We start from the raw sequence: 27,024 nt of genomic DNA, 5'->3' as shown, positions 1-27,024 counted from the left end.
TTAAATTTAATATGAAAACGATACGATAAATTCTGAAAGCAAACTGTTGCAACTGACCCCATGGAAGGTACATAAATTCATAGATTTCTTTCATGTTTGTTGCATACATCACTCACGTGTAAATCCTTTCGAGCTGGCTTCTATTTACGCCCACGCATCAAAACAGCTTTGCAACATCGAACCTTTTCAATGCCCGATGTTCAAACGCTGACTGAAGCTTCCCTTACTTTGTTTGCTATCCTTTTGAAATAATTTATACCATCAAAGTGAACATCGAAATATTTCCGAAAATATCAAAATGATCAATGGAATACGTTTGCAACTAATATTCATAACTAGATAAATTTATAATAGCGTATTTACGTGTATGCCCACCCACATGTAAGCTAATGATTCAATTAAAAGATGCATCAGCTGCGTCATTCTCTTCTCAAGCGATATAACTATTAACAATGTATGAGTATGCGTTTACTGCCGGAGTACGAGTATAGTGAATATTCCAGTCAAGTTAGCAACACGCTCACACGCCAACTTGTTGATAGTTGACAAGCAGGTAAACACCGGGTGGGGAATTAAAGTTCTTCGCCTGAAAATTTCATCAGGGGCAGTAAGATAAATAATTTAAGGCGAAACCAACTTTGCTCGTGGGCACGCAGCAAGCCAACCACGAAGGTAGCTAAATTAAATTCAAAACTGCTGCGCAACACGGTGTAGCAAACTGCCACGAATTTTATAAAGGATAAATTGAATTTCGGGGCAGTGCTGTTGTTGTTGTGTCATGATTAAAGCAATTTTAAAGTAGATAAGAAATTAACGCATTCAATATTTAAATTTGTGTAATTTTCGTTGTAGTTATTTGTGCATTTACAAGCACAATAGGATAATACGTTTGGGTAATGCGCGGAATTCGTAATTCGCGTGTGGTGTGAAAATAATCCGAGCGTGAGAGGAACAACAAACACCGCCACGAAGACAGCAAACAAAGCAACAAGGGATGGAATTCAAAAGCGCATAATTTAAATAGCAGGCGTTGTTGAATTTGCCAAAAACAAAAAGACAACATCATCTCAACATGCTTCCTTTCAAACTTTGCGCGTACAATAAAGAGGGAATTTGTTTTTTGTGCCCATGTACACCTGCATATCACCTGCAGAATCATCCCTTCGTTCCCAACAGGTGTAAAAAGTTTGTATAACTTTAGACATGGACCTGTTTTGTTTATTTACAGATAAAAAAAATATGGGAATAAAAAATTCATCGACAGTTCCTGCAGCTAAACACAATTTTTTGTCTATATTTAATAATATACTAGATAGTGAAGTAAAAATATTAAATACGTGTATTGAATAAGCCACAGAATTAGTTTTTGCACCCGGAAATAGAAAAATCGCAATTTCTCACTGCGTGAAACACCATTATTCTCCATGCATAATGCATGCAGCAAACAAAACATGCACGAACGCACGCATAAAAAGGACACAAACAGGGTGGATTTTTCCAAGCATAAAATATGAATAGTCTACAGATAAGACGGAATATAGTTACAAGAGAAAAGGTATGAAACTCTACGCTGGTGGCACAAGGAAACTAACGACTTTGTTGGATTTGCTCGGATTTTCTTCCGCTTGCATTATTTTTTCATCAATCTTCTCATCATTTTTAATTAGAATCATGACAAATTATAATTTAAAACATAAATTTGCATAAACCAACAACTAGTGCTAAATTAAAAGAGGATTGCGTAATTTTCCCTTCGTTATTATTTTCATTAGCCTGAGTACTCAATATTATTCCGAGAATTTTCTTGCTACCGTCTTTAATGGAATAAATACACTGGCAGTTTTCACAAAATAATTGTATTCCTTCCCGAGATGAGATTGTATTCAAGACACTCACTATCCTTTTATGTGAAACGCAAATGTGTATTGTAAACAAAACCTTTTCAGATTTTATACTTCAATCTCCCTTTTATACCCGGTATTATTTTTACTATTTTTGAATTCAATGATCAGAATTTAACAAATTGACTAGGTTTCAAGAGGAATTTATATTCGCTGGGTTCTAGTTTAGCAATTCAAGTTTATGAGCAGATATCTATATAGGTTGCGGGCTAATGATGTGGAAAAACATCGATTTTGTTGCCCGTCGAAACTGATAGCCTGAAAGCAGCCGTAAATAATAGCAAACATCCACATCCACCTGGAAATGTTTTCGGTTGTTCTCTATGGATCTATTGATTCAGCAGTATTCAGGTGCCGCCGCATATTGTGTATATTGGGACCCGCCAATGAAAGCACAATAAAATTGTTTGTCACAAACCTGCAGAGCGTGTCGAAATCCAGCGCTTTCGACCGACTGTCGATGATAATGAGATCCTGGTGAACGGTTTGGAATTCCTCTAAAGCCTTATCGTGCGTGCAGCAGTTTTTCACATCGAAGCCCAATTTCTCGGCGGCGCGTTTCAGCGCGTCAGCCGTGCCCTCCATGCTCGGAAATACCATTAATAACTGCAAACGAAAATATTATTCCTGTTGGCGTGGATAACTCGGGCGTTCGTCGCTTAGCTTACCTTAAGGGTGTGCGTTGGTGGAATGATGAAGCCGTACTTCTCCTCCGGCGGACATTTCTACAAAGAAAACAAAACCAGAATAAGTACAAACAAATGCGCTCGGACAGATAGCCTTGAGTTCAGTACAGGAGGCGTCACAAAATTCGGGCATTGTCGAGCAGCCCTCGAGGGAAGACAAACTTTCACTCCTGTCGTAACAACACACTTGGGTGAATTGTGAGTATTGGTTCGCGCAGAACAAACGATAACTTGGTCAGTGGTCTGTTTACTATCCGTAGATGAGTCTCCGAGGTGACCGGGACATTTAACTAGCTTGGGCTCAATTTGGGGCAGTTGGTTTTGATGCACGCACGTCGAACGGTCGACACGATTCACAGCATTATTGCGTCTCTTCACCAGTCGAACGCGGCGATTATCCATGATCGTCCATTCGACGATCGCGCGCAGCCACCAGAGGAACGCGGACAAGGGTAGTTCGGTCTGATGGGTCAAGTAGCTAAGAGTGGTTGCGTACGAGGTCACCTTCATAATTCATTAATAAAATTGTGTTCATATTTTTAATGAAATCAAAGTCAGGGCTACAAAGAAAAGAGGTTAGTGGTAGCAGAATGCGTAATTAAAACTGTTTTACAATGTGGTTATAACAATGGATTGCGCTGAGAACACTTTAATTAATTGACTTTGTAGAGTTTTTGCTGAGTGCCGCACGCGTTTGCGCACGAAATATAATCTTGTTGCGAAGATAACCAAAGTGCATTCTAAAGTCATTTTTGACTTTTTATTTCATGACATGTGACATTTTACAACTGAAAAGTTTTTTAAAATATTTAGGAAACTTTTAATATTTTAAGCGATATTTCATTTTCTCGTTCGTTTGCAGAAAATATTATGTGCTAATGACATAAGCGTGCCGTAACACGTAACGGAAACATTGTAATCGCGATTTAAAATGATTTCCACTAGTCCTTCACCTTGGATTACATTATCAACTATAAACTATTGTACCGAGAAGATTAAATACGAAATAATCCGTTAAAATATTATTTTTCTTTAGAAATACTATAAGAAGCTCAATAAAAACATCGTAATCAACTTAAATTGGTTATCTATCATTCGTCGCGGCTGTTAACAACTTTATTATCATTTGATATCGGCGATAATTCGTCACCTCAATGACGCTATCAGGCGCGGTGTCCTACTGTGTCATAAACAACCAACTTGATGAGCGTTGTTTTGTTTTCCTACCGAATCTGTCCGAGAGAGCGATCTGTGCAAATAGTAGTACACTCCAGGCGTGATCTTCGGCGTGTGTCGTCTGTATTGTGACAACACCACCTCGCCGTTGAGACTCCGGCGACTGTATCTCGGTTCGGCGAGTTTCTGCATCGCCGCACTGACCACCACGTCGCTCACGCGCGCACTTGGTTTCGGATTGTTTTCAGTAATTTCACGGTAACGGACCATGTCCGCCACGCCATAACCACTTGGTCGTTTCTGTTTGTAGACACCCACGTCATCCTCACCACTCGCGGCGCCTCCACCCTCGTCATCCCGCTGGGCAAAACCCAAACATCGCATAATAGCGTCCTTCATTTTTACAGCCACAGTTAATTACTCACAATCACTTAAATTGGCTTTTTTGCGCGCATGTTGGCGGAGATTGTTTGAATTTAAAGCCACTCGCCGCACGACATTCGATAATTTTGACGAAGCACGTAGCGAGACGCAAATTGTGCGAAGCGCGGCCGGTTCGCGGATGAAAATCGCGCACGATTATCTCGACGCGAGCGCGCATCGTCCTACCACTGTCAGTTCGGTGGTTTATCGCTAATCCCGACGGCTCGCCTGCCTGCGCTATGTTAATAGATTGTAAATTATCGCCGGAGCTGACGCGGCGCGCGTTCGTAAATATCGCGAACGCATCATTGATTGATTTAAGACAAAACCCAGCTTGTGCTATAGTCTAAACAACACCGCCTATTAATAACCAAAATATATTCTCATTCAGCATATTACAACGTTCATAACTTAAAAGATATATTTGTATCATTGGCAAAGGTCAAATCATACTTTAACGAAGCTTTAAATGCCAACATTGTATTTCTATTATTTCAGAATCAATTCCCCGGAATATTTCCACATTTTCTGCGTTAACGATGTATGTATTATAAATCCAGCTTAAAGCTCTGACGCATAACTCCAGAGAAGAAACCCTGGATGTCCGCGTATACAAAAATCACACTCTCGCATATAGAAGAAACATGTGGGAAGTAACAAGTCGAAAGTATACAACTTCTTTGCGACTCTTATTGGATCCTGCGGGAGCGACCGTCGCTGCCACCATCATTTTCACCACAGCGCGCTTCACGTCCTAGAATGGCGTTTGTATGGCCGAGTGCACTTGAATTATTTATACGTCGTTTATCGAACGTGCTCTTCGCGCAGCGAGAAATGAAGGCCGCTAACAGCATCGCGACCGTAAAATATTGTAATAAAAATTGGAGTGAAGGGATGAAATATGGTCGCTCGCGACGCTTTGAGAAATTGCTCCGAGTGAAATTATGACAAATGCAAAGAATAAAAATGAAAGAAAATGCATTTTAGACTCTTTCACAATGGATTAACAGTACAATAAATTTCTACCGGATGTAAAATTGTTTTTTTAAGGTTAATAAACAGGTGTAGCATGTTACTTTCAGTTTTCATCAAATTTTGCATCATTCTTTAGTGCCTTGGCACTGATTTTCAAGGAAATATCGCTTTTTCGTTACTAATATTTATCGAAAACGTGTGTAAATATTTTGCGCGCGCCACGTCCGATACACACGTTTGTAATGTTTGTGTAAACATTTATAGTATGTAATAACGTGCGGCATCACGCTCACGGCCCACAACTCAAAAGCGTCGACGTAACAACACGTATATATCTAGTCCCTGCAGTAATATGCACTATAACATGCCATAACACTTTCAATAACCAATAATTTTATCATTGAAAAAAACTACAGCTATTATTTATAAATAGAGCAGTTTCTTATCAGTTATTACGTCGATAATACGTACGTTTTCAAAATAGTTAAGGTGTGTATAATAATAATTGTAATTAGATTGCGGCGGTATTCTAGTACCCACTTATTAATATATGAGTGTGAGGTGTGGCGAAGAATTTCCATTAATGACGTCATTGGAGAGCGCACGTGTAATTTCATGTCATCAATGCGCGGCTGCCTTTGTGGAAACTTGCTAAGTGGCAATTGTTGTATGAGGTGCAGAAGCTGGGGAACGCTGGCGAGCAAGCACGATAACAATAAAGCTTCATTGAAATTTATTAAACATTTGCTCGCCATTATTATAATTTATTTTGGTCGTCTATTTTGGTAACAGTAAAAAACATTAATTTTATTATTAATAAATTTTAAAGAATTTTTTAAGAAAAAAAAATTTAACTAGGTAAATGTTAGAAATGAATTACATGCTTTGTGCAATTAATTTACATCATAATTGTCATTTCGAATGTTACATGAACTTTAATATAAACTATTTATTAATTAATAGTAATTTTACACGACCAAAGCACTCACACGTCCGGTCTCATTAGACCCAATTTCATCTCTAATTAGGAACCTTGGATCTTTGCTCAATTTCAAATTTAGTGTCATATAATCAATTTCATATACAGTCGGTTCAAAACCACAAATTTGATTTTATTTACTTTTTTATGCCAGTTTTATATATCTCTTTTCCCTCGGATTTATAATAATGTTATCTCATTCGTCTCCCGTAGAATTTACCTCCCGACTTGTCACTCCTCACTCATTCCTGACAAGTTGCCAGGAGGGCTATGCCACCAGGGGTTACGCGCCCTTCAAGCCGCCAATCCGCGCATGCCCCAATTAAATATGGAAGCGGATTCATAATTTACACACTCGGTATTTATTATTCATCGAAATCGAGTTTGCCTCATGGTCTGCACACACCCACGTTCACTAAGCTAGCTGGTAATAGCTATAACTATATCGAAACGTTCACAATTAAATTATAATTGGCGTGTTCGTGTGCTCTCGCGTATTTTCTATCGCGCTGTGAGACAGACAGCCGAACGGCAAATGTGCGTTAATTAACCGGTGGGCGCGCACCGCTTTATCGCGATCTTATCGTAAATATTAATGTGATCGAGCAAACGAGTTTAATAATGCGCCTATAGACATAACTCAGAAGCGTGCGTCGGTTAATAGTTGCATATTAAAAGTTTAATAAATTATTTCAACGCGTTGAGACACAAAATTTGCTAAAAATAAATTCATAGAAAAAATATAGTTGAGATAGAGATAATTTTATGAATAAACATGAAATCTATGCCGACACTTGTTGACACATTTTCTGACCGTAGTGTGTTCATTCATAAATTATTACCGCGATTAAATAACTTGATTTTCGAACAATTTTAATTGATAAGTCAATTCCATTCAGATGTGTTATCGGTGAATACACCGATTTAACATTCCAGCGTAGCGCTATTTTCGAATTAAGTAGCTAAATTTACGTTTTACATTTATTTTTGACCGAGTTTTCAGAAAAAGAGTCGGCCTAATAAAAACCAACGACTTGCGGTGGTAATACCGGTCAATATTTACTGGGAACGTTGAGTGAAATATGTTTTTGTTGAATTTGTGTTTATTCCACGGACTACTCGCATTATAACACGAATTTAGTTCGAAACTTTAAAACATTCGCTGAATATTCATTTAAATGCACCAAAAAAATATTTACTAACGAAAATAATTCTAATTTTAGTCTAATTATATTCATTCAAATGCAATTCATATTCGAAATTAACCCGTAGGTGTCGACGTAAATTCCGTTCAGTCTTCAGTGTTTGTTCGAGAACTCTTCAGACTGATTGTGATATTGAGATCGAGCGCCTCTTGACGGTGTTGATTATACTATATTGTGTGCGCGAATCTCGCGAAACGTGATTGAATTAGTTAGTTTAAATTCAATACGAAATCGAATTTGTGTTAATGAACATCCACAATTGCCGAGATGGCGCGCGTGCCTTCATTGTCCGCTCATTTCTTTTAATGTCGAACGCAGAGGCGCATAATCACAGAAAATTGAATATTTGTTTAAATTCATCGTTGAATTCGATTAATGGCCACAAAGCTGTCAAACACACACGTAATTTATAAAAATTTGAATAATTTAACTATACTTTTGTAATCTGCACGTTCATTTAATTAGAATATTTTTGTTCGGCGTGTTTAGTATGCGCGGTTGTGCGTTCATTAGGGTGTTGGGCATTCGGCGGCGTTTTGTGTTGGCATTACCATCCATTATTTTAGCCCCGCAGGCTTTTAAAACGTCGTAATCGTTTTGTACGAAACCATTATGTTGTAACCTAATTTTTATTTATACGCAGAAAGGGCTTGAAGCAATGCGTACGTTCTTCTTAATTTCTTTTCATTTTTATATTTATTGCTATATTTCTTTTGTGTTTATCGAATTGCTTCATTTTATATCTTTTCTATCGGAAAGACCCACAAATACCTAAACAATAAACTTAAGCATTAGGGCAGCAGTTCCTTGACCTCGACTTAATCCGTATTTTGCAAATTCGGACCTTCCCAGGTATCCGCTAATCTTCAAGTCTCTCGCCCTCATAAAACAATTAAATTTAGACCAATCCTGTCCAAGCAAATCATGTCACATGATCAAATTTCTTCCCTTAAATACCGCAACTTAGAAATTTTAAAAACAGTTCTCAGAGAAGATTCTCACAACTCGTCACCCTGACCGAAGTGAATTTGTTTGTTAAATTATTTGTGCTTGTGTTTCTTGCGACCCCAAAGACATGAGCATGTGCAATGACCGCGAGAACGATTTAAGCACGATGGGCGCAATGGCGGCGAACATGCACCACCGAATCTCGTTCAACATGGAAGCGCAAGAAGATGCTGAAATATCAACGCCACCGCGCAAACATGTGAACTTGTTCAGAGATTTAGTCGAAATGTACGAAGCACTCAAAGAGGTTCAGAAGGATATTCGGCCTGAAGAGATGGATAACACTTCTTACATGACCTTGCAAGAAGAATTGGCTATGGCGGATTATACTGATGAAGACACTGATGAAGATACGGATGAAGATAACAGTTCTTACATGACCTTACAAGAAGAATTATCTATGGCGGGTTATACTGGTGCGGCTAGTGATGAAGATACTGATGAAAATACGGATGAAGATAACAGTTCTTACATGACCTTACAAGAAGAATTATCTATGGCTGGTTACACTGGTGCGGATAGTGATGAAGATACGGATGAAGATAATAGTTCTTACATGTCCTTACAAGAAGAATTATCTATGGCTGGTTACACTGGTGCGGCTAGTGATAAAGATACTGATGAAAATACGGATGAAGATAACAGTTCGTACATGTCCTTACAAGAAGAATTATCTATGGCGGGTTATACTGGTGCGGCTAGTGATGAAGATACTGATGAAAATACGGATGAAGATAACAGTTCTTACATGTCCTTACAAGAAGAATTATCTATGGCTGGTTACACTGGTGCGGCTAGTGATGAAGATACTGATGAAAATACGGATGAAGATAACAGTTCGTACATGTCCTTACAAGAAGAATTATCTATGGCTGGTTATACTGGTGCGGCTAGTGATAAAGATACTGATGAAAATACGGATGAAGATAACAGTTCGTACATGTCCTTACAAGAAGAATTATCTATGGCTGGTTATACTGGTGCGGCTAGTGATAAAGATACTGATGAAAATACGGATGAAGATAACAGTTCTTACATGTCCTTACAAGAAGAATTATCTATGGCTGGTTACACTGGTGCGGCTAGTGATGAAGATACTGATGAAAATACGGATGAAGATAACAGTTCTTACATGTCCTTACAAGAAGAATTATCTATGGCTGGTTACACTGGTGCGGCTAGTGATGAAGATACTGATGAAAATACGGATGAAGATAACAGTTCTTACATGACCTTACAAGAAGAATTATCTTTGGCGGGTTATACTGATGAAGACACTGATGAAGATACGGATGAAGATAACAGTTCTTACATGACCTTACAAGAAGAATTATCTTTGGCGGATTATACTGGTGAGGATACTGATGAAGATACTGATGAGGAGAGTGGACATGGTGACAGCTTACGTACTGATCAAAAGGGTCAAGGGTCGAGGTCAAGGAACTGCTGCCCTAATATTTGAGTTGATTAGATTATAAAATTGATTAGATGATATAGCAAAAAAAAAAACGAATAAAAAATCATTTGTAGCTTTAATTTACACTTTTTACTTTTTACCTTCTTAGTTCCCACAATAATAATTTTTTATTAAAACCAGCAAAGATATAAATACATAAGTACTCTCTGTCCACATGATGCTTTTTGCAGTGCTTGTTATCCCATCGTTATACAAGCCATTGTAATAATCAGTGAAGAGCTTTGAATGGATCACGCTCGTGCTTATTTAGTACAAAGCGTCCCGGTCAGGACGATAAAGCCCATGAAGGACGTTTTAAGCCCTGTGTGGGCTGACAGCGCTGTGATAATTATTGTCCAAATTAAAATATGAATCAAACATGCTGTTTGTTCAAATATGAATTCAAAAAATAAACTAAATTCTTTTGATTTATAAAATAAAATATTTCGAAACAAAATTCATTAGGCTTTGTTTTTTGCCAACTAATCCTTCTATTATATTCGCGCCGGGATTAATTTTAACTATGTACCTGCCGGATGTAATACCTTTTAATCAAAAGGGGTATGTTAAATGCCAGCCAAAGTTCACGTTGCATCACAATCGCGAAAATTCGCGGAATTCCAAATTAAATCAGCCTCACTCGGAAAATCATATTTGCCCGCTTGCATTTTCACTACATCAATCACAGCGCTTCTTTCGAAACGTCACTCAAAGGCTCGAACACCGCGCAAGACTTGCCAATAAAAGATTCTGCATATTTTTCCCTGCCTCGTACGAGAGTTGCCGCTTTGTTTCATTTTTGATGGAAAAATGTCGACATAATGTACACTGTTTGTTTGATTTTCCTTTCCATGCAAATTTTCTTCGTGGATGACTTTTGAACATTCATCTTGTTAGTCATATAAGATAAAAATTACATTCTTTATGACTGAATTTATTTTTTACTAAAAATTAAATTAAAAAATAGTTTTTTTTTTCAATAAATTTTGTATTTCAACGCAGATGAAAATGTGTTTCACTTCAAATTCTCCAATGATTTTGACATTTCAATTTCGGCCGAGTTCACTTTCACGAATAAATTTCGCATCTCAATCTTCGTTTCATATTATTACATTTCCACCATTCGGCAGCTGTGTTTTCCCCTTGTTTTCACAGGTTTTCTTATTCAATTTTCATTTTTATTCGCATGTTCCATGAATTTACACGCTGCCGTTGCAGAAAAAGTAGCAAGCTTCAATCTGTTTACCCGATTGCCTCTCTCTATGATTGAAATGATTCCGTTTATTGACATGATTGAAGTGCTACGTAAATATATCACTGCGCTGTGAGCTGTGAGTTAGATTTCCAACTTCTATTCGTAAAAGTCTCATCGTCGTCCTTCCGAAGCTTCTATACAATTTCAAGGTCTTGAATTTGCAGTGTCACGCGTTGCCAGCATTTCAATTTTGCAATAATGAGAAAAGTACATAGGTGGAGAGAACTTCGGGTTGATATCTATTTCGCAGTTGTGGTGTAAGACGTGAAGTTATTGAAAATGATTTCTGTCTGTCGATACAGAGCTTTTTCATTGAATTTCTTTTGTGTAGAACTAGTCTAAGGAATTGTAAAAAAATATTTCCAGCTGGTGCGTTTCTTTAGTAGAAAAATAGAAACCTTTGACTTCAATAAAAATACATCAATATCTTCATCAGAAATATGGATATTAAACATTTCTGATGAAAATTAATCCAAAACTCGATCGTAATTAGTTGGATTTTCGAAACTAAGTTTTATACGCCAGTCAAAACAAATGAGCTTAAAGAACGAAGTTCCGGCAGCGCTGAAACAATGTAATTACGTTCTAATTTGAATAAAGTTTTGACAGTTTCTCAGATTATTTTATCTCAGAATCAGGTTAAAGCAAGAAAAATAATTGTATTTCGATTACATAAGACCGGGACAGCGCGTACGCAGTCCCGACTACCAAAAATTGCGCGCCCGAGTTATCCACATTAGGGATAATCGCAAGGGTCAGCCCCACCGTAGTGCAATGGAAGGGCCTCACCTTGGAGGAACCGCCTTGTTGATCACGGTAACCTCTACGCCAGGTAAGTATGCCTTGGAGAGGTAACACTGTAGCATATAACTTGTTTTCTTAAAGTACTTTCTTAAGAATTATCTGGGGCGCTATCTATACTTGCAATTTATAAGTATTTATAAATTTATTTTATAAACATTTGTATTTATAAAGTAACTAATTTTTATTTGTGAATTTATCCCTGTATTTTTAGTAAATATTTTATTAATTTTAATTTTTTTGTTTAATAAAATTTGCAATTTTATCTTATAGAAATGAGAAATGCTAAAAATGCAAATTATCGCCATCTATGATTAAATTATTAAACTATAACTATAATTGAATCAATATATCAACTTTATTCCCTTATTTAACACCCTCTAAGTTGTAATTTTCAATATTTTAATAGTTATTCTGCTATTCCGGATAAATACAAATCCAAAAAATCATAAATCATCAAAATCTATCCTGCAGTTCTGGAGTTAAAAATGTTGTAACTAACGAGACTCCCTTATAATTAAATTAAATTAAATTCATATGAAACCTATCAGGAAACTTGGTACAAATACGAAGAAATTAGACTCCCGCTACGAAATTTAACACTAATTAGAAAGTTTCTTATCATTCTCATTGTGAATCGCATCAAAATCAAATGAAACAAAACGCGCTTCCACCGTAATGTTTGCACTCCTGCCGTTTGTGACACACTCACATACACGTCGCAGCGATATGGGGGACATTGTAGTACATCGTTTTAATGCATCGAATAAATGCGCCGCCTGCGCCTCACGACTAGCATTCATGCGCGACATAATAGCGCAGAATTTAAACGTTGTGTCTAATAACAACAACCGCGTTTCATATTGCGACGCCTGCATTCGCAATGGATTATGGTATGTTGCGCTTCATTGCGTTTCTGATTAAATTCGCCATCGCTTAATGTTCGCGAGCGTACACACGGCGCGTGTATAAATTTTAATACATCGATAACGCGGGTCTAAATTATCCCAACTTAACGTTTATTGGAAACTGGCTGCATTAATGAGAAATTATTAATGAAGCGAAATAGTTTCCTATTACAATAGCGGTTTATCAACGTGTAAATTAAATATTTTAATTGACTTCCGGTTAGTGAGTAAATAAATCGATTTTTTATGTGTTTTTATGCGTTATTTGTGTATAATTATCGAATTTTGAATGTTTGAAGAGTGATGAATTGTCCTTTGTAAAGTTTCATTCTCATGGCTATTCTAAAGGTCAATCTAACCATCCCTCAGGGCTTAGTCCACATCCGCCCACTGTAAATTTAGTTCGGTTTGTTTTCCTATGCTACCAATTTGTGTACATAACCTCTACAAAAATAGCACCACATGGATATTGATTAAAATTACTAAAAAAATCACTAAAAGTATTAAAAATATTAAAAATGTCACTGGTTTTCTCTAAGGATTTTTCAGTTTGACACTTTTTCTACAGCAAAAAGAAAAAATGAATGAAACCGAAAGTTTAGCAACTTGTTGCGATTCGCCCGGCGCTGTTTTTGGTATATTGGATACCTGAACCATCCAGAGAGTGCTTCTGCTGATTGCACACGAAGGAGCCAGCTTTCTTCATTTTATTTCGTTTCGTTTGTTGCGTTTATTGCGCGCCGCGCGTTTTTTTTTTACTTTGTCGTCGTTTGTCGTTAGCTGTGCGGGTGTACAAACTCCGTAATGAAAGCTTTTTCGCTCGGAATTAAAAGATAATGAAAACCTAGGTCTTAATTACGAAGAGTGCAAAAAAACTCTTTCAGAAGTTTGCTTCGAATGTAAAGTAAAATCTATGCACTCAAAGTTTGATTATAATATACATGCAACCGGGAAACAGCGGTGAATTTATCGTGAGCACAGCATAAATCGAGGCAGGTGGATATACGCAAATAAATGAATTTATAAGTATAACTTGTAGCGCTTTCAGTGCGCGTAGAATTGTTCCTGTTTGCTGTTTTTACGTTTTAAACATTTCGATCCGCCGCGTGCATGAGCTTGCGCTCCAGAATTTATGAGCGAAGCAAAAATACGCGATGGGAAAATAAACTTCTCCACGGTATTTCCACCCGTGGCGGAACAGAAAACGTGGAAGTTCAAATTTGCGTAAAGTAAATACAAACTATTCGTTGGACACACGCCGTAAAGTAACATAAAGTGATAAACAAAATTAAGTTGATAATTTACGTTATGTCGGCTAGACTGTGAAATGTTGCAATCCACTTCGATAAAATAGCTTAACGCAACTATCAATTCACTGCGCATGCGTAAATTACTTACATAGATATCAACGTGTTCCTCTTCGGGTGTCGTCGCCAACGAAATCTTGCGGTTCGTGGCGTTGTTTGCATTATTCGCATCTGCAACAATAACACAACACAATTTGTAACAATACACTTTGATAGAGTAGCAATTACATGCTCATTGAAAAGCACGCGAGTAAATTATTTTATTTACACTATTCTGGCATCGCATGTGCGCGCGGTCGCGTTATTAACGCAACAAACTACGCGGAACGATTCGATTTAATTGGTGGAATGGCGCAACGAAATTAATATTCGCGCAGCGCATCTCGGACGATTTCCAGTTACCCGCGCACATTGTGTTTGCATGCGCAAATTTCCACGTTAATAATCGCTGGAGTGGTTCGTCCGGCGTAGATGTAAACAAGAACATAAAACAAGTCGCTCCTCGAGCAATATGGATCTTATGATTTTAATTACTGTTCGGATCATCGCTACTATTATTAATATTTTCAATATTTGCGCATTGTATCAAGCATTCGTTGGAATACACAACGATTTTAATATATTTTCCAAGATATTTATATTCAACGTCTTTAGGAGACAATTATTATAGGTTATATAATTTTTTTCCGTTTGAATGCACGCAAAGTACGCGAAACACGCGAATGACGTCAAAGAAATAAATTGACAGTGTGTTATTATTTATAAGTATCAAGTTGCAAGGGAATAATTTACAAATATAGCAAATTTAAAGTCGAGAATTACAAGAAATAAGTTCATTCGTGATTTTTATGCAAATACGTGCAGCTAGCGCTATCTGGATTCAAATTATACAACTATAATTATAGTAAAATCTCCATATCAACTTTCATCCCGTATTTTCCACCATTTAAATGATATTTTGAATTCCGCACTACACCAAATTTCCAGTTGAGCTAATTTGAAGATGTCCTGAAAATTTCAACAAAATCTGTCCACTAATTTCGAAGTTTATGAATAACACACATACAATTTAATTTAAACTCTTAAAATACGCGTAAAATATTAAAAATCAACCAAATTTTAAGTTACATATTACAAAATGTCATTCCTTCCTAATTAAATTGTGAATTCTGGCTGAATGTTTGCAATTTGATATCACCTGTAATATCCAGACCACAATTACCACACTACACGTGGAATATAGATACTCCAGCATCCTGAATCGCTTCAAACAGTCACACACAGTTCAATGAATACGTCGGCACAGCGGCCGATTGATTAGAGCTGGCCTCTTGTGTTTGACGCCCAAAACGTGACTGATAATTAGTTTTGATTTAACGCGAATTCTAATTAATGGCCATCCTTCGGCATGTGTAGGATCATCCCTACAGCGGCAGGCACTTGTAACTTGACAATATGAATTGAATTCCCAAGCGGTGAGACGATAGAACACACTAAAGCTCTATTTTTATTTTATTTTATTTTAAACTTTGCTATGTAAAAATAAAAGTATGTTTAGTTTTGAAATGTCGTAAAAGTCTTATTGGTGTAATTTATGACTTGTTTTCTTCAAGTTGAATTAAATTAATTAATATTACATTTTTATAGACTCTTATATCAAATTTATATATTATGCTAAAAGAATAAATATTGCACTACCATTCCAATTATATTAATCTTTTTCAACCCAGTTGGATGAATTGAATGATTGAATGCTATTTTTGAAATTATTTTATGTGCGATTTCATGAATAAAAAATGCTTTCCCAATTCGGAGGCAATAAAATTTAATACAATATTCGACTATTTAAATAACGACTAAACAAAACAAAGATCTTGATCCGAACTGCGTGGATATTTCACATCTGATGCCGAAAGAAAGTGACAAGCCAAAGAAACGCCGCATTTCGACGAAATATAAAACGACATTTACGATAACTAACTTTTACGACTTTTTTATAGCCTTATGAAACCGAAATTTTAATTTTAAAGTGAAAATCTACACCGATCGCACAAAGCCGGTGTATTTTTGCTGCCGAAACGAATGCGTGCACAACGCATATCGCCGCCAATTGGTAATTAAAACATATTCAAATGCAAACATTCGAAAACTTCTCTCGTGAAAATCCGAGAGAATTAAAAAAAATAATAAAACGGATTGTGAAACGTGAATCGTTTTAAATAACGTTATAATCATACGCTATTTTTCTACCTCCCACGTAGTGTTTTGAAAAATGATTGAATTCAAAACTAAATGAAATTGATTCATCGAATAGCATATGACACTCGGCTTTTACACTTTATAATTGCGCAATTAGAAACTGGGCGAGTGTTCATTATTCGGCAAAATCAAAACGTGGTCGAAACCAATCAGTCGCCACTTAATGCACCACTTACATGTCTCTTGATTGCGCTCAAAGCGCGGTCAAAACATTTACGAACAAAGATGTTGCGCAAACGACACATAACCCGCAGCATTTTTCGACTTCCACGCAATTTAAACTAGAAAGAAACAATCACAATAACTCAATTTAGTAATGTCACTTTTCTATATTAAATATTTTTTAAATTATCATCCAAAAATATTTTTCGCCCACTTTTAAACAATATTTAACTGCCCTAGAGCTACAAAACATTTTATTGCTTCTTTGCGAGAAAATATGATTCTAAGTAGGTGGGCGAAAGATATTAAACAATTTGTTACACGTTTTTCAAATGCAAGACGCGAGACTAATAATAATTACACACCGGGAATGAATAATACGAAAATTATAATTTCAAGAGTTTGATTTATGAACACTCACAATGAATATCTACGTTTGGATGAAAGCAATAAATCGATCTCAGCTTATTCGGCACTCGAAGGTAGTAAACCCGAGTGATGGTTGAAACATTTAAAAGGCAAACCGACAAGCGATTTATTTGAGTGTGTGGTTTCAACACCTTCGTAATTAATAAACGACCGCATGCCAATTGAATCATTTTTATAGCGACATTAAACAACACGTCATGCAGTCGATGTATACCTACTCGTAGATACGAAGAAAGCATTCGGCGTTCGGTGTTGTGATTCCTCTACTCATGTACGAGTTACATGTGACATGTTTATGCTAATGCATGTCAGCGGGAGTGCTAATCAATGAACTTGTTGTTCTTATGTAATGAATAAATTAAATTTTGGACGTGTGCTCACTACTCACTTCTCAGGAATGATAAAATTGACGAATTTATTAAATAAAATCTATATATTTCAACCAACATAACCTCAAAATGTGGTTTTAATAAAAGTTCAATTATATTTGTGAAGAAAAAAAATGTTAAAGTGAAGAGATAACGTTTGCGGTTGTTTGTAATCCTTCATAGGTAAACAGGAAGCCACGCGATGAGCGGCCAGGGAACAAAATCCCATAAAACCGCTTTATTTAACCGCCCCAGCATTTTAATGCACGTTTGCGGCTCGTAATCTACACGCTAGTGTTAATAATTAATAGAATACATGAGTTGAAACCATTAGCAACTGGAAAGCCTAACATGTAAAACAAAATGTTTGTATTTTTCAAATTCTTTGATAATTTATTTAGTAATCCAGAAATATCTTTGATAATTACGAGCTAATTCCAGCTGGAACTTTTCTTATAACCCTTGTAATTACATCAGTCTGGAGTCAAATTACAATTTAATTTCCTTTTTACTTTTACTATACTTTTTGCAACCCTGCTCGTATTTGGGATCTAATAAAATTAGTCGTTAATTAATTATATTAAGTTTGTCGCTGCGACTTGCATAAAACATTTTACAACTTCAAAAAATCGTATACAAGTAAAACATTTTAGTTTATTTGCTAAAATGCAATTTTCATCAATCAACAAGTGCATGTAATATCGAAACACAGTGTCAATAATGTGTTGACATTTGAGTATTCATTAATGCGTAATTTATTATTAATTTAACATCAATTTCGAACTGATGCATTTCGCACGACGTGATGATAAATTGCACGCCATGTTAATTTGACGACCATTATCGACAGTTATCGTCATTCTCATTATTGGTTATTATAAAAGATGATTAAACACTGCATTCAGTTTAATTGGCAATTTACACGAATATTCGACAGTGTTATATACTAAATTTATTGACTTTACATAAATACTGTTTTCCAGCTCTTTAATAACACGATAACAATAATAAATCTTCTTATTTTCATCCGTGTGTGAATTAATGTTTTGTGAAAAGTAAGTGCAAGCAATAAAATCGATCAATTAGCAGGCGGCCATTTGATTAATGCGTTTGATTTTAAAGTCCATTAAATCATTAAAAGAGTTACGCTAATTTCAAATCCATTTTGATTTAATTGAAGGCATAAAACGTGTTTCACGACTAAGTTAATGAAAGGAAAAACTCGTTTATTCGTTGTATTCTGTTCGCGCTTGTTAAAAATGCAGATTATGGCATTATCAATATTTAATTTATAAGTAACTTATGAATATATTATTATTCTGCAGAAGATTCAAAGCATTGTTGGATTAGGCCTAAGTCAGCCAGACTACGTAATGTTACAAAGAGGAAAACAAAGGAATATTAAAAGAGGCGGTCTGCGTGATTAAAAATTCTTCCTATTCACAATTTTGTCAGCTAGAATATTATGCATTTTTATATCAAAGTTGTGGGATGAGTAGGCAACCCACTGTACTTTTATGCAGTTTTTACGCTTGTATTGTAATAATTTTTGCTTAAAACGAATGTTTTCTACCTATTTCTTTGTATTTCATGCTCGAGTGCTCTTTCTACTTCAAAAAATCTAAAAGTGTTAAAATTAAAACGTTTTTGAAACTCATTGTATTTCTGTATTTCAAACGAAATGTCAAGAATAGCGCTCATCATCACCTTGCGCCTTGTTTTGGTCTCTTCAGCAGTGCAGCTTTTGAAATTTTAATGCTGCTTGATGGAAAAAGCACGCAGAAGCAGCAAAAAAACACATTTCGCCGGGCAAGCTTCATCCGGCAACGAGTTATAAAGACATAAAATATAGAAGCGTGAGTGGCCAAAAAATACAGCGACCCGGAGAATGACGAAATTGGAGCAACAACGCAATGAAAAGAGAAATTAAACGAGGAAAAATCAATTACGCTCGCCAAGACTGTTCTACGCTTATCTTATCTTATCTCGCCTTGTCCGTTTCGTGTCGGTGTGGTTGTCGCTGCATTGGAGTTTCCACCCTGTTTTGTGTCTCGCGACGCAAATAAAAGAAAGACGTTTCTTGTGTTGCAGCCCGGCGAAGAGAAAGAAGAGTGAAAGAAAAAGCCGGACTTTATTATCGCGCAACACATGGCCGCAAATTGAGAGTCGATATCCGCTTCGGTCGCTTCTGCCATTAATGCATTAACGAATTAAATTTCGCTCGTTATTGCCGCGCTGCATTTGGACGCGTTTTTATTGGTGATACAAAATGTTTACGGAAATTGCAGATAGGTAATAATATTACCAATAAACAAATGTAGTTCATCAATAAAAAGTGCAATAAAATACACCCATACATCCTGTATTTACACTCATTTCGATTAAAAACATTAAAAAAATATTTTTTTGTGTAAAAACGTTTAAAAAATTTAAATTTTTGAATAATTCAACTAAATATTATTGCAATGTGAACTAAAAATGTAAATGTTGAAGTTTTACGTGTTGCATACCCAGAATATTTTCATCTATCGTAATTCAAGCATTTTTATTGATTCTAACCAACAAAATTCCTTCAAATAAAATGTAACATTCAGTATATGTAAGTCGCTGTCATGATAATTGCATTCGTTTCGCGGCGGCACTCGCAATTTGCAATTTCGTCGAATAATTCACTCAATTAACCTCGCACGGTAGCCTCACTTTATTCCAGCCGATGCGGCGTCGCTCGCAAATTACAACTGCGATGTTTGTGCAAAACAAAAAGAAGCACAGCGGCTAATTAAGCATATAGAAAGTAAATTAGTGCATTATCACTATAATTATCCAGCAAATAACACTGACTCAATTATTTTTACATAATGATTTATATTACTTATCAGTTTAAGACATTTAGAAGCATTACTGCTTCGATTTTTATTTGCAGGCCTCCTTACAATCGACAAATCGAAATAAAAAAAATTGCTACTTTACGCTACGTCGATGGGCTTTTCGGGCTTCAGAATTGCGTAACGATTCCAAGGATGCAGCGCAATTACGATGTGATTACATTCGTTATGAAGATTATGACGATGATGAGAAACGCGAACAAATTAAATTTTTTATCTGCGCTGGTATTTTTTACGCGCATTTCATTTTATAAGAAAAAATATCTTATTTTAAATGTACACCAATGAAATGGTGCTAAAAACATCGAAAATTTATCAAGTTAAAACCCAAACTTAATGTTTATTCATCTAAAATTATCCGCGACAATTTGCGTGCATAATCTGCCAAATACGGCGCTAAAAACTAAAATTAAGATTCATCGATTTATCCACTGCAAAATTTTTGCATGCTTTGTAGCGCAAAGATTAATTATGTGCTCGGAATGACCCCGGGGTCGAGGAGCAAGTGTATAGCATGTCACAGGTTAGAACCAGTGCGATCCAGCCGATCAATCTTGCAACTCAATCTCATCTTCGGAATCAGTTGCGGCGGCCGCGCGATGGGCGATGGTGGTTATTGAGCGGACGGCAAGTGCGACAAGTGCGTTCCGAGCGGCTGGTGCGGCCGGCCTAGAGAGTCGGTTAGTGGCACTCGGACAAGTTGACGTAAATGGGAAAATTACAACTTTGATTCGTGTTTGCTTTTCGCGATTGCGCAACGCTTCAACAAGCGAGCAGCGAGCAACGATCGCTTGAAAAATAAAAATTCCTACTCGTATCATCAACATCAACATGTGAAGCGGTTTTTTATAAATAAAACTTTATTTTGAATTTAATTTTTAATGTAATCATTAAATTCCTTTTTTGCATTTTATAGTTTTATCATGTTGTGATACATTTTTAAAGTCTGCAACAACACGATAAAAATTTTAGTAATATTAAAACTCAAATTTTAATAAAACAAATTATTCGATCATAAATTGCTATTAGAAACATGATAAAACATCAAAGAGACTCTATAAAATGTATATTTTCATCAAACAACTTTTCCTGATTGATTAATCACTTAAAAACCAATGAAAATACCATAAAATATGTTAAAACACGTTTTTCTTCAAAAGTAATGAAGCAATTTAGTAAATTTTAAATATTTTGTAAAAATAATTTAAATTGTTCATAAATTTTTGGGTAAAATCTAATTTTACAAGAAATTTTATTTAAAAATTACTAAAAATTGCTTTCAATCCAATTTTGAAACAAAATCTTTAAACAATTCTCATTCAACATTGAATAACTTTAAATATTTAAATTGATTTAGCAATAATTTAATGATTCCATGCTTTTTAATGGCGCGCAAATAAGAAAAACTATTTCAGTCAGCCAGGGCCGTAAACTGCGGAACGTGCCCCGAGCACAGTCGTTTCACCACGTTTTCCAGCCGACCGTAAAAGTTTACGCGCCGACCATTGACGCAAGTGCGGTTGATTATTAAGTTACTATGACAACATAAACTAAACATTCACCAGGCACCGACAATTATAGTTTCACCTTCCACTTACGTCGCTGCCACCGCTGCCACCGGGGCACGTTTTCCAGGAAATATTACGGCCGTATAAAGAGAGGAAAGTGATAGAAAACTAAATTGAAATTGAATCAACCAATATTAGTAAGCTGCAGTAACACAATGGAGTGGCATTCATAATTGTGCTGCCATAATAGGTTTCATTAAGGACCAGAGATTCTATCAGTGTCGAAAGGATATTATTTCAATGTGGCAAACAATAGATGAATGGTTTATTTGTCTTGGAATTTATTATTGTTCTATTTTTGTATCTTCATTTGTTGACGAGGAATGTGCAAATTAGTCAAAATGACAAATGTCTAATTTTAGAATTGTTTTTGTCATCGATGTGAGTTAAAAAAAATTGATTAATGTTTGTGAAGCTTTCACGGATAAACCATTGAAGTTATTTTGATGAATTTTGGTGTAAGAATAGGTTAAACCTTGGAAAAGAACATAGGATTCTTTTTATCGCAAAAATTTTACTTAAAGAGTGTAAAATAAGGGATGAAAGTTTATATGGAGATTCAATCACAATTATAGTTATATAATTCACTCCCAGATGGCGCAAAAGTGCATTGTACCCATTTTTCATTTTTTAAAATTAAAATTGAGAATATTTTCGCCAGATACAAAATAATTATGCTATTAATTATTAAAATCTACGCAGGCAAACACTAATATTAAATAAAATCGCAAAATTTGTTAGTTTTTAATTAAAATCAAAAAAATCAGAATTATGAAGAAAATTTGTTGCTTTTGCATAGAATAATCCAATAAAATGTTTATGAAAAATATTAAAATATAACCTGAGAACATAAACCTGTTGATAAATAAATTTTCGCAAAATTTCCATGAATAAACCAAAATGATGAATCCCTCACGTAAATTTTTAAACCATTGTTCATTCCTCTTATAATTAATACATTTAAGTACAGCTCAAGTATGATGCGGCTAAAGTTTAAACGCTTTTCGCATGTTTGGCGTTGTGTCGCTGTTTGCGCTGTGCGCGCACCAAAAAAATAAAAAACCGCAAGCACACATGTGAAAAAATTACCATTAGCGCTGACTGCGGCGTTATCGTTGACGTTGTGCTGCTGGTGATGATGTTGTTGCTGTTGGCTGTTGTGTTGACTTTGGGATTTGTCTATGGCATTATCATAGACTTGCTCCATTGTTATCGGTTCAATGATAGTCATCGTCCGTACGCGCGCACAGCGATCATTAGTTCCGTTCAATTGCGCTCGCAATATTAATATATTTTTTTATTATTATTATTGTTACTTAGCGCAAGTAATGCCGCACACAAAAATTAATCAAATCCACGCACGCACATGCTTTCACTATCACACACCTCTACATTATTCCACTGTTTGCTAGAAACAAAAAATAAATATTTTTAAAACACTAACCAATTAACCTTAGGTGTATTTTTGCGTTAACTAATTCATTGCAAAAATAATTTCCAACGTCGAAGTCGTAATTTTAATTTTCAGGACGCGTCGACGGCCGCACGTACGATGCGCAGACGGGTACTACACGCGCCGCACGAATATGTTAACAATAATTATAACGTAACAACAAATTCGTCGCTCGAACGTAGAACGCGCTGCTTTGCTTTTTTTCGGTCGGCTGTATAACGCAATTGTACCGAGAGAGCATGCGGCGCACGGTGAATAATTGCGCTCGCTAAGCGTTTCACCTTAACATTATTTGTTTTGTTTATATTCTGAAACGTCTCTTATTTGTTGAATAACCAGCGCATTCAGCGCACTAATTAATTTATCTTAAAGTGAATTTTGTAATTAGGAAAATTAAACATGCTATAAATAAAATAATCATTAAATCACTAAAAGTATTTTTCAATCAAATTATTTTCTTAGAAAATTTATTTTTACTTGAATAATACGTCAAATTGTTAAAGAATTTTGTTAAAAAAATTATTGCAATCAAAGTTATACACAAATAAAATTAATTTCAATAAAAAATCATAAATTTCTCTGTAACTTTTGATTAAATTATGTTAAAAACCTAAAATCGATTTATTTAGATTCAAAATTTAATTCTGAGTGAATTTATACTAAAAATTTTATAATAAAGTAAAAACTGTAAATTATACCTTGTAAATGATTGTTATTTCACGTTGAAGAAGCGAACGCGACTGACAAGCTTCATAGCAACTGATTTTCCAACCACCCACGACGAGAGATAAAAGTATCAGCCATCGCGGATGAGCAAACTAATCGAAAATTCCGATAAGTGCGCACAATGCTCGATAATGAACTCATACGCAGGATAAATCCTGGCGCGGTGTTAATCAAGCCGTCGATATCAAAAATTTTGCGCTAAAAAACTCGACTTTAAGGATGGTTTAATCCGCATATTTATCAGCACGCGTTCAGCATTTAATTTTAATTTTACCAAATAAATCCCAAATAAATCCAAGCTTAATTTGTATTAAAGTAATGAAATAACTTATTAAAACCGATATCGTACCCGGACCTGCTGCAAAAATAAAAGACCCGACGAATTCACTCTCTGATAAGATAAAGACCGCCAGCGATTTTAGTCGTTTTAAGCGCGCGTCGCGTACTTATGCATATCAAGCATATTTTTTGGTTAATAAATACACTCTTACTATTTTGTGTCATGTTGCCACATTATTCCAACCTGAAGCACGTGCATGTGAATGCTGTGTGTATGCATGTGAGTAACTGCACTAATTTTTAATTCTTTTCACGAGCTGTTACGCGGCTTGTTAGCCTCGATCGATGTGTAATAATTGTCGCGCTATCGGTCACGATCCGCCGAGTGCGAGTGTCCATCGACGGACACACTGCCGCGCTGACTGACTGACGAGCTGATTTGTGGCAGGCGAGAGAGTCCGCGGAGAGTCGCCTTGCGATTATATTACTTGCGAGAAACAACCAAGTAGTCACTGACCAGCTGCATGCAGGCGGAGCACATGAGTAGCTCAACGTACACCTATGAGAGATTGAAACTGAGACACAAAGAAAGTAAAACTTCCAATGTTTTTCAAATTTAATTAAATATGCGCATGCGCTATAAATGACAGCTTTTTGTATACATTAACCCAACTTTTGCTTGTTTTTTATTAAGTTTTGGACGGGTTGGATACAATCTTGTTCTTTAAAGTGATAATCGTAGTTTCTTACTACAAACTTTTTAGTATTTAATATACGCAAGCGTTAAAATTGACAGTATTGCTATATATACCTACATTAATCTAACTTTTGCTGTTTCTTGGTAAGTTATAAAAGGTTTGGATGAAATATTGTTTTGTGAAGTAAAAATCGTAGCTTCTTGCCAGTGTTTTTACCAAAATAATTATGCGCATGCGCTAAAAATGACAGCACTGTCATATAACCCTAACTTTTGCTGCTTTTTTGTTAAGTTTGAAAAAGTTTGGCAACAATATTATTCTTCAAAGTGAAATTCGTAGCTTCTTACCACCTGTTGCGATTGCCTCACAACCGCAAGCCGATGAAAACTGAAACATGCTGCTTTCAGCGTAAGTATTCTCGATGATCCGAGCATCAGACAACTTAATAAATCCAATCTCACGCATGTGCTTGTTACCGCCCATGGCTTATAATAATTCTTGCACGTTGTAGCCCACGAGTAGCATAACATGTGTAACATGTAGCGAAACACAAATATTGCGGCTTGCGCAAGCTACGACATTGCGCATGTAGGTACTGCAGCGAAGGAGTGGTGTAAATAAATATTTACCTCAAGTGCGTCGCGTCACGTCAGGCTCGGGAATGGAATAATTAATTAGCTTCTTCGCTGTGTTGATTCGTGAGGGCACCCGACACGATGGAAAGTCGAGTCCGGCGAGTCGCGTGTTTCGCCGGTGTTTGATAACAATACCAGCGTCGAGTGGACGGCGGTATGAACATTATGCGATTGTTAATCGTCAACATGTCAACGTAATTGAATTAGTTTATTCATAATATTAGTGATATTGTAATATGAATAATGACTGTGTATTAACGTCAAGTATGTGTAAACAATACTTGCGCTAGTTTTCTTATAGCTACGTCGGATATATTTCATTATTAACTTGAAAAAAGTTGGAAAAAGTTTTTAAAAACAAAGATATTAGTCAAAGAAAAAAACTTACCTCGTTTGAGTTTCTCATTGTTGTCGTTTTTCTTGAAAGTGTTTGGTTGACCAACGCTGGAGCGATGAATGTGCTCAAAGAGCTGGCTGGGGGAGCACCCCATTAGACGCGCGGGCCTCCGCCGATGCTGCGGAAGCTGGGCGGCTGGTGATGATGGACGGACGCGCACCCAAACAATATGCGACGCGCGAATCGGTTAATTCACGAAACCGACATGCCGATGCCGATGTATTTTTAGTGTCGCCACGGCCGTGACCGCCGCACCGTGCCGCCAATCAATTAATTGTTGTTATTTTTATTTACGTGCGACATCTCCGCGCATCGATTGAGATGCACAATGCGACACTTTGCAACAAATGTGCGTTTGAAATATTCGACGCAATTTAAATGTAATCAGTTTAATTTTATAAAATAATATGTTTGATAACAAATTAGTTTGTGTTAGTTTTTTGTTAGTGTTTTTCAAAGGTGAAACACGCGACGAATTAATCGAGTGTTGTGACGGCGCGCGCGAGGACGACCACGTCGGCGGCGGCGACGAATGCGATTGCGACGAGCGCCTGTTGATTCTCGAGACGGGAGCGACGCGGCCGCCTCACAAGAATGTGCAGCGACGTCGGGACGGCGGGGGCGGTGGGTCGGGGGCGGGCGTGCGCGCCGCAACGACCGTATCGACGCGCTTCGGCTAGGAATTTTTGGACGCGGTGAAAATGCGTTCGGTCAATGCGGCCTCTTTTATATTCAGCATTTCCAACGTCAAACAAAACATTGTTTTGTTTTCAAATAATACAGAGCGTGCAAATATTTAGATAAATTATAATATCTAATATACATTCAAATTTCATACAAATGAATTTTTAAAATTGTATTATTGTATTTAAATTTAATGAAAAGAAATTTGTTTATAAATTTTGTGGAGTTAGTTGAAATTATTAGATTTTTTTCATTTTGCATCAAAATTTAATGAGGCGGATCAAATATATGTAATCTCATACATAGATCAACGTTTGAAACTAAACTATATTATGATTACAGGAAGAGAATGAAATAATTTTATAAAATTTGTAAAACAATGGAATTATTTATGCAATCAC

General features: G+C 36.2%; 1 protein-coding gene and 1 non-coding gene across 6 annotated transcripts in view; both read right to left on the bottom strand.

Annotated features, from left to right (window-relative positions):
- The window catches only part of LOC135801815 (high affinity cAMP-specific and IBMX-insensitive 3',5'-cyclic phosphodiesterase 8-like), a 28,669-nt gene extending 4,024 nt beyond the window's left edge, over positions 1-24,645 (bottom strand). Inside the window, exons 1-5 of one of the 5 annotated variants that reach the window (XM_065315331.1) lie at positions 24,422-24,645; positions 22,841-23,159; positions 14,172-14,251; positions 2,570-2,626; positions 2,320-2,507 (exon numbers count right to left, since the gene is read on the bottom strand). In XM_065315331.1, coding sequence (XP_065171403.1) covers positions 2,320-2,507; positions 2,570-2,626; positions 14,172-14,251; positions 22,841-22,982 — 467 coding nt within the window. In that variant the 5' untranslated portion in view covers positions 22,983-23,159; positions 24,422-24,645. Of the gene's footprint in view, positions 1-2,319; positions 2,508-2,569; positions 2,627-2,695; positions 3,148-3,200; positions 3,320-3,814; positions 4,330-14,171; positions 14,252-22,840; positions 23,160-23,902; positions 24,042-24,421 lie in introns of those variants that run through there. The other 4 variants (XM_065315332.1, XM_065315329.1, XM_065315328.1 and 1 more) reach the window with 4 other exon arrangements.
- Positions 11,742-11,904, bottom strand: LOC135801916 (U1 spliceosomal RNA). The gene has a single exon (XR_010550479.1). It is a non-coding gene; the product is annotated as a U1 spliceosomal RNA (small nuclear RNA).
- Positions 24,646-27,024: the final 2,379 nt, after the last annotated feature.

Source organism: Atheta coriaria, unplaced genomic scaffold, assembly GCF_025399875.1.
Source record: "Atheta coriaria isolate IRGN ID8LTWV9N9 unplaced genomic scaffold, Caltech_Dcor_3.1 hic_scaffold_13_pilon, whole genome shotgun sequence".
In the NCBI taxonomy this organism is placed as follows: Eukaryota; Metazoa; Arthropoda; class Insecta; order Coleoptera; family Staphylinidae; genus Dalotia; species Dalotia coriaria.
This window is presented reverse-complemented; position numbering and strand designations above follow the sequence as displayed.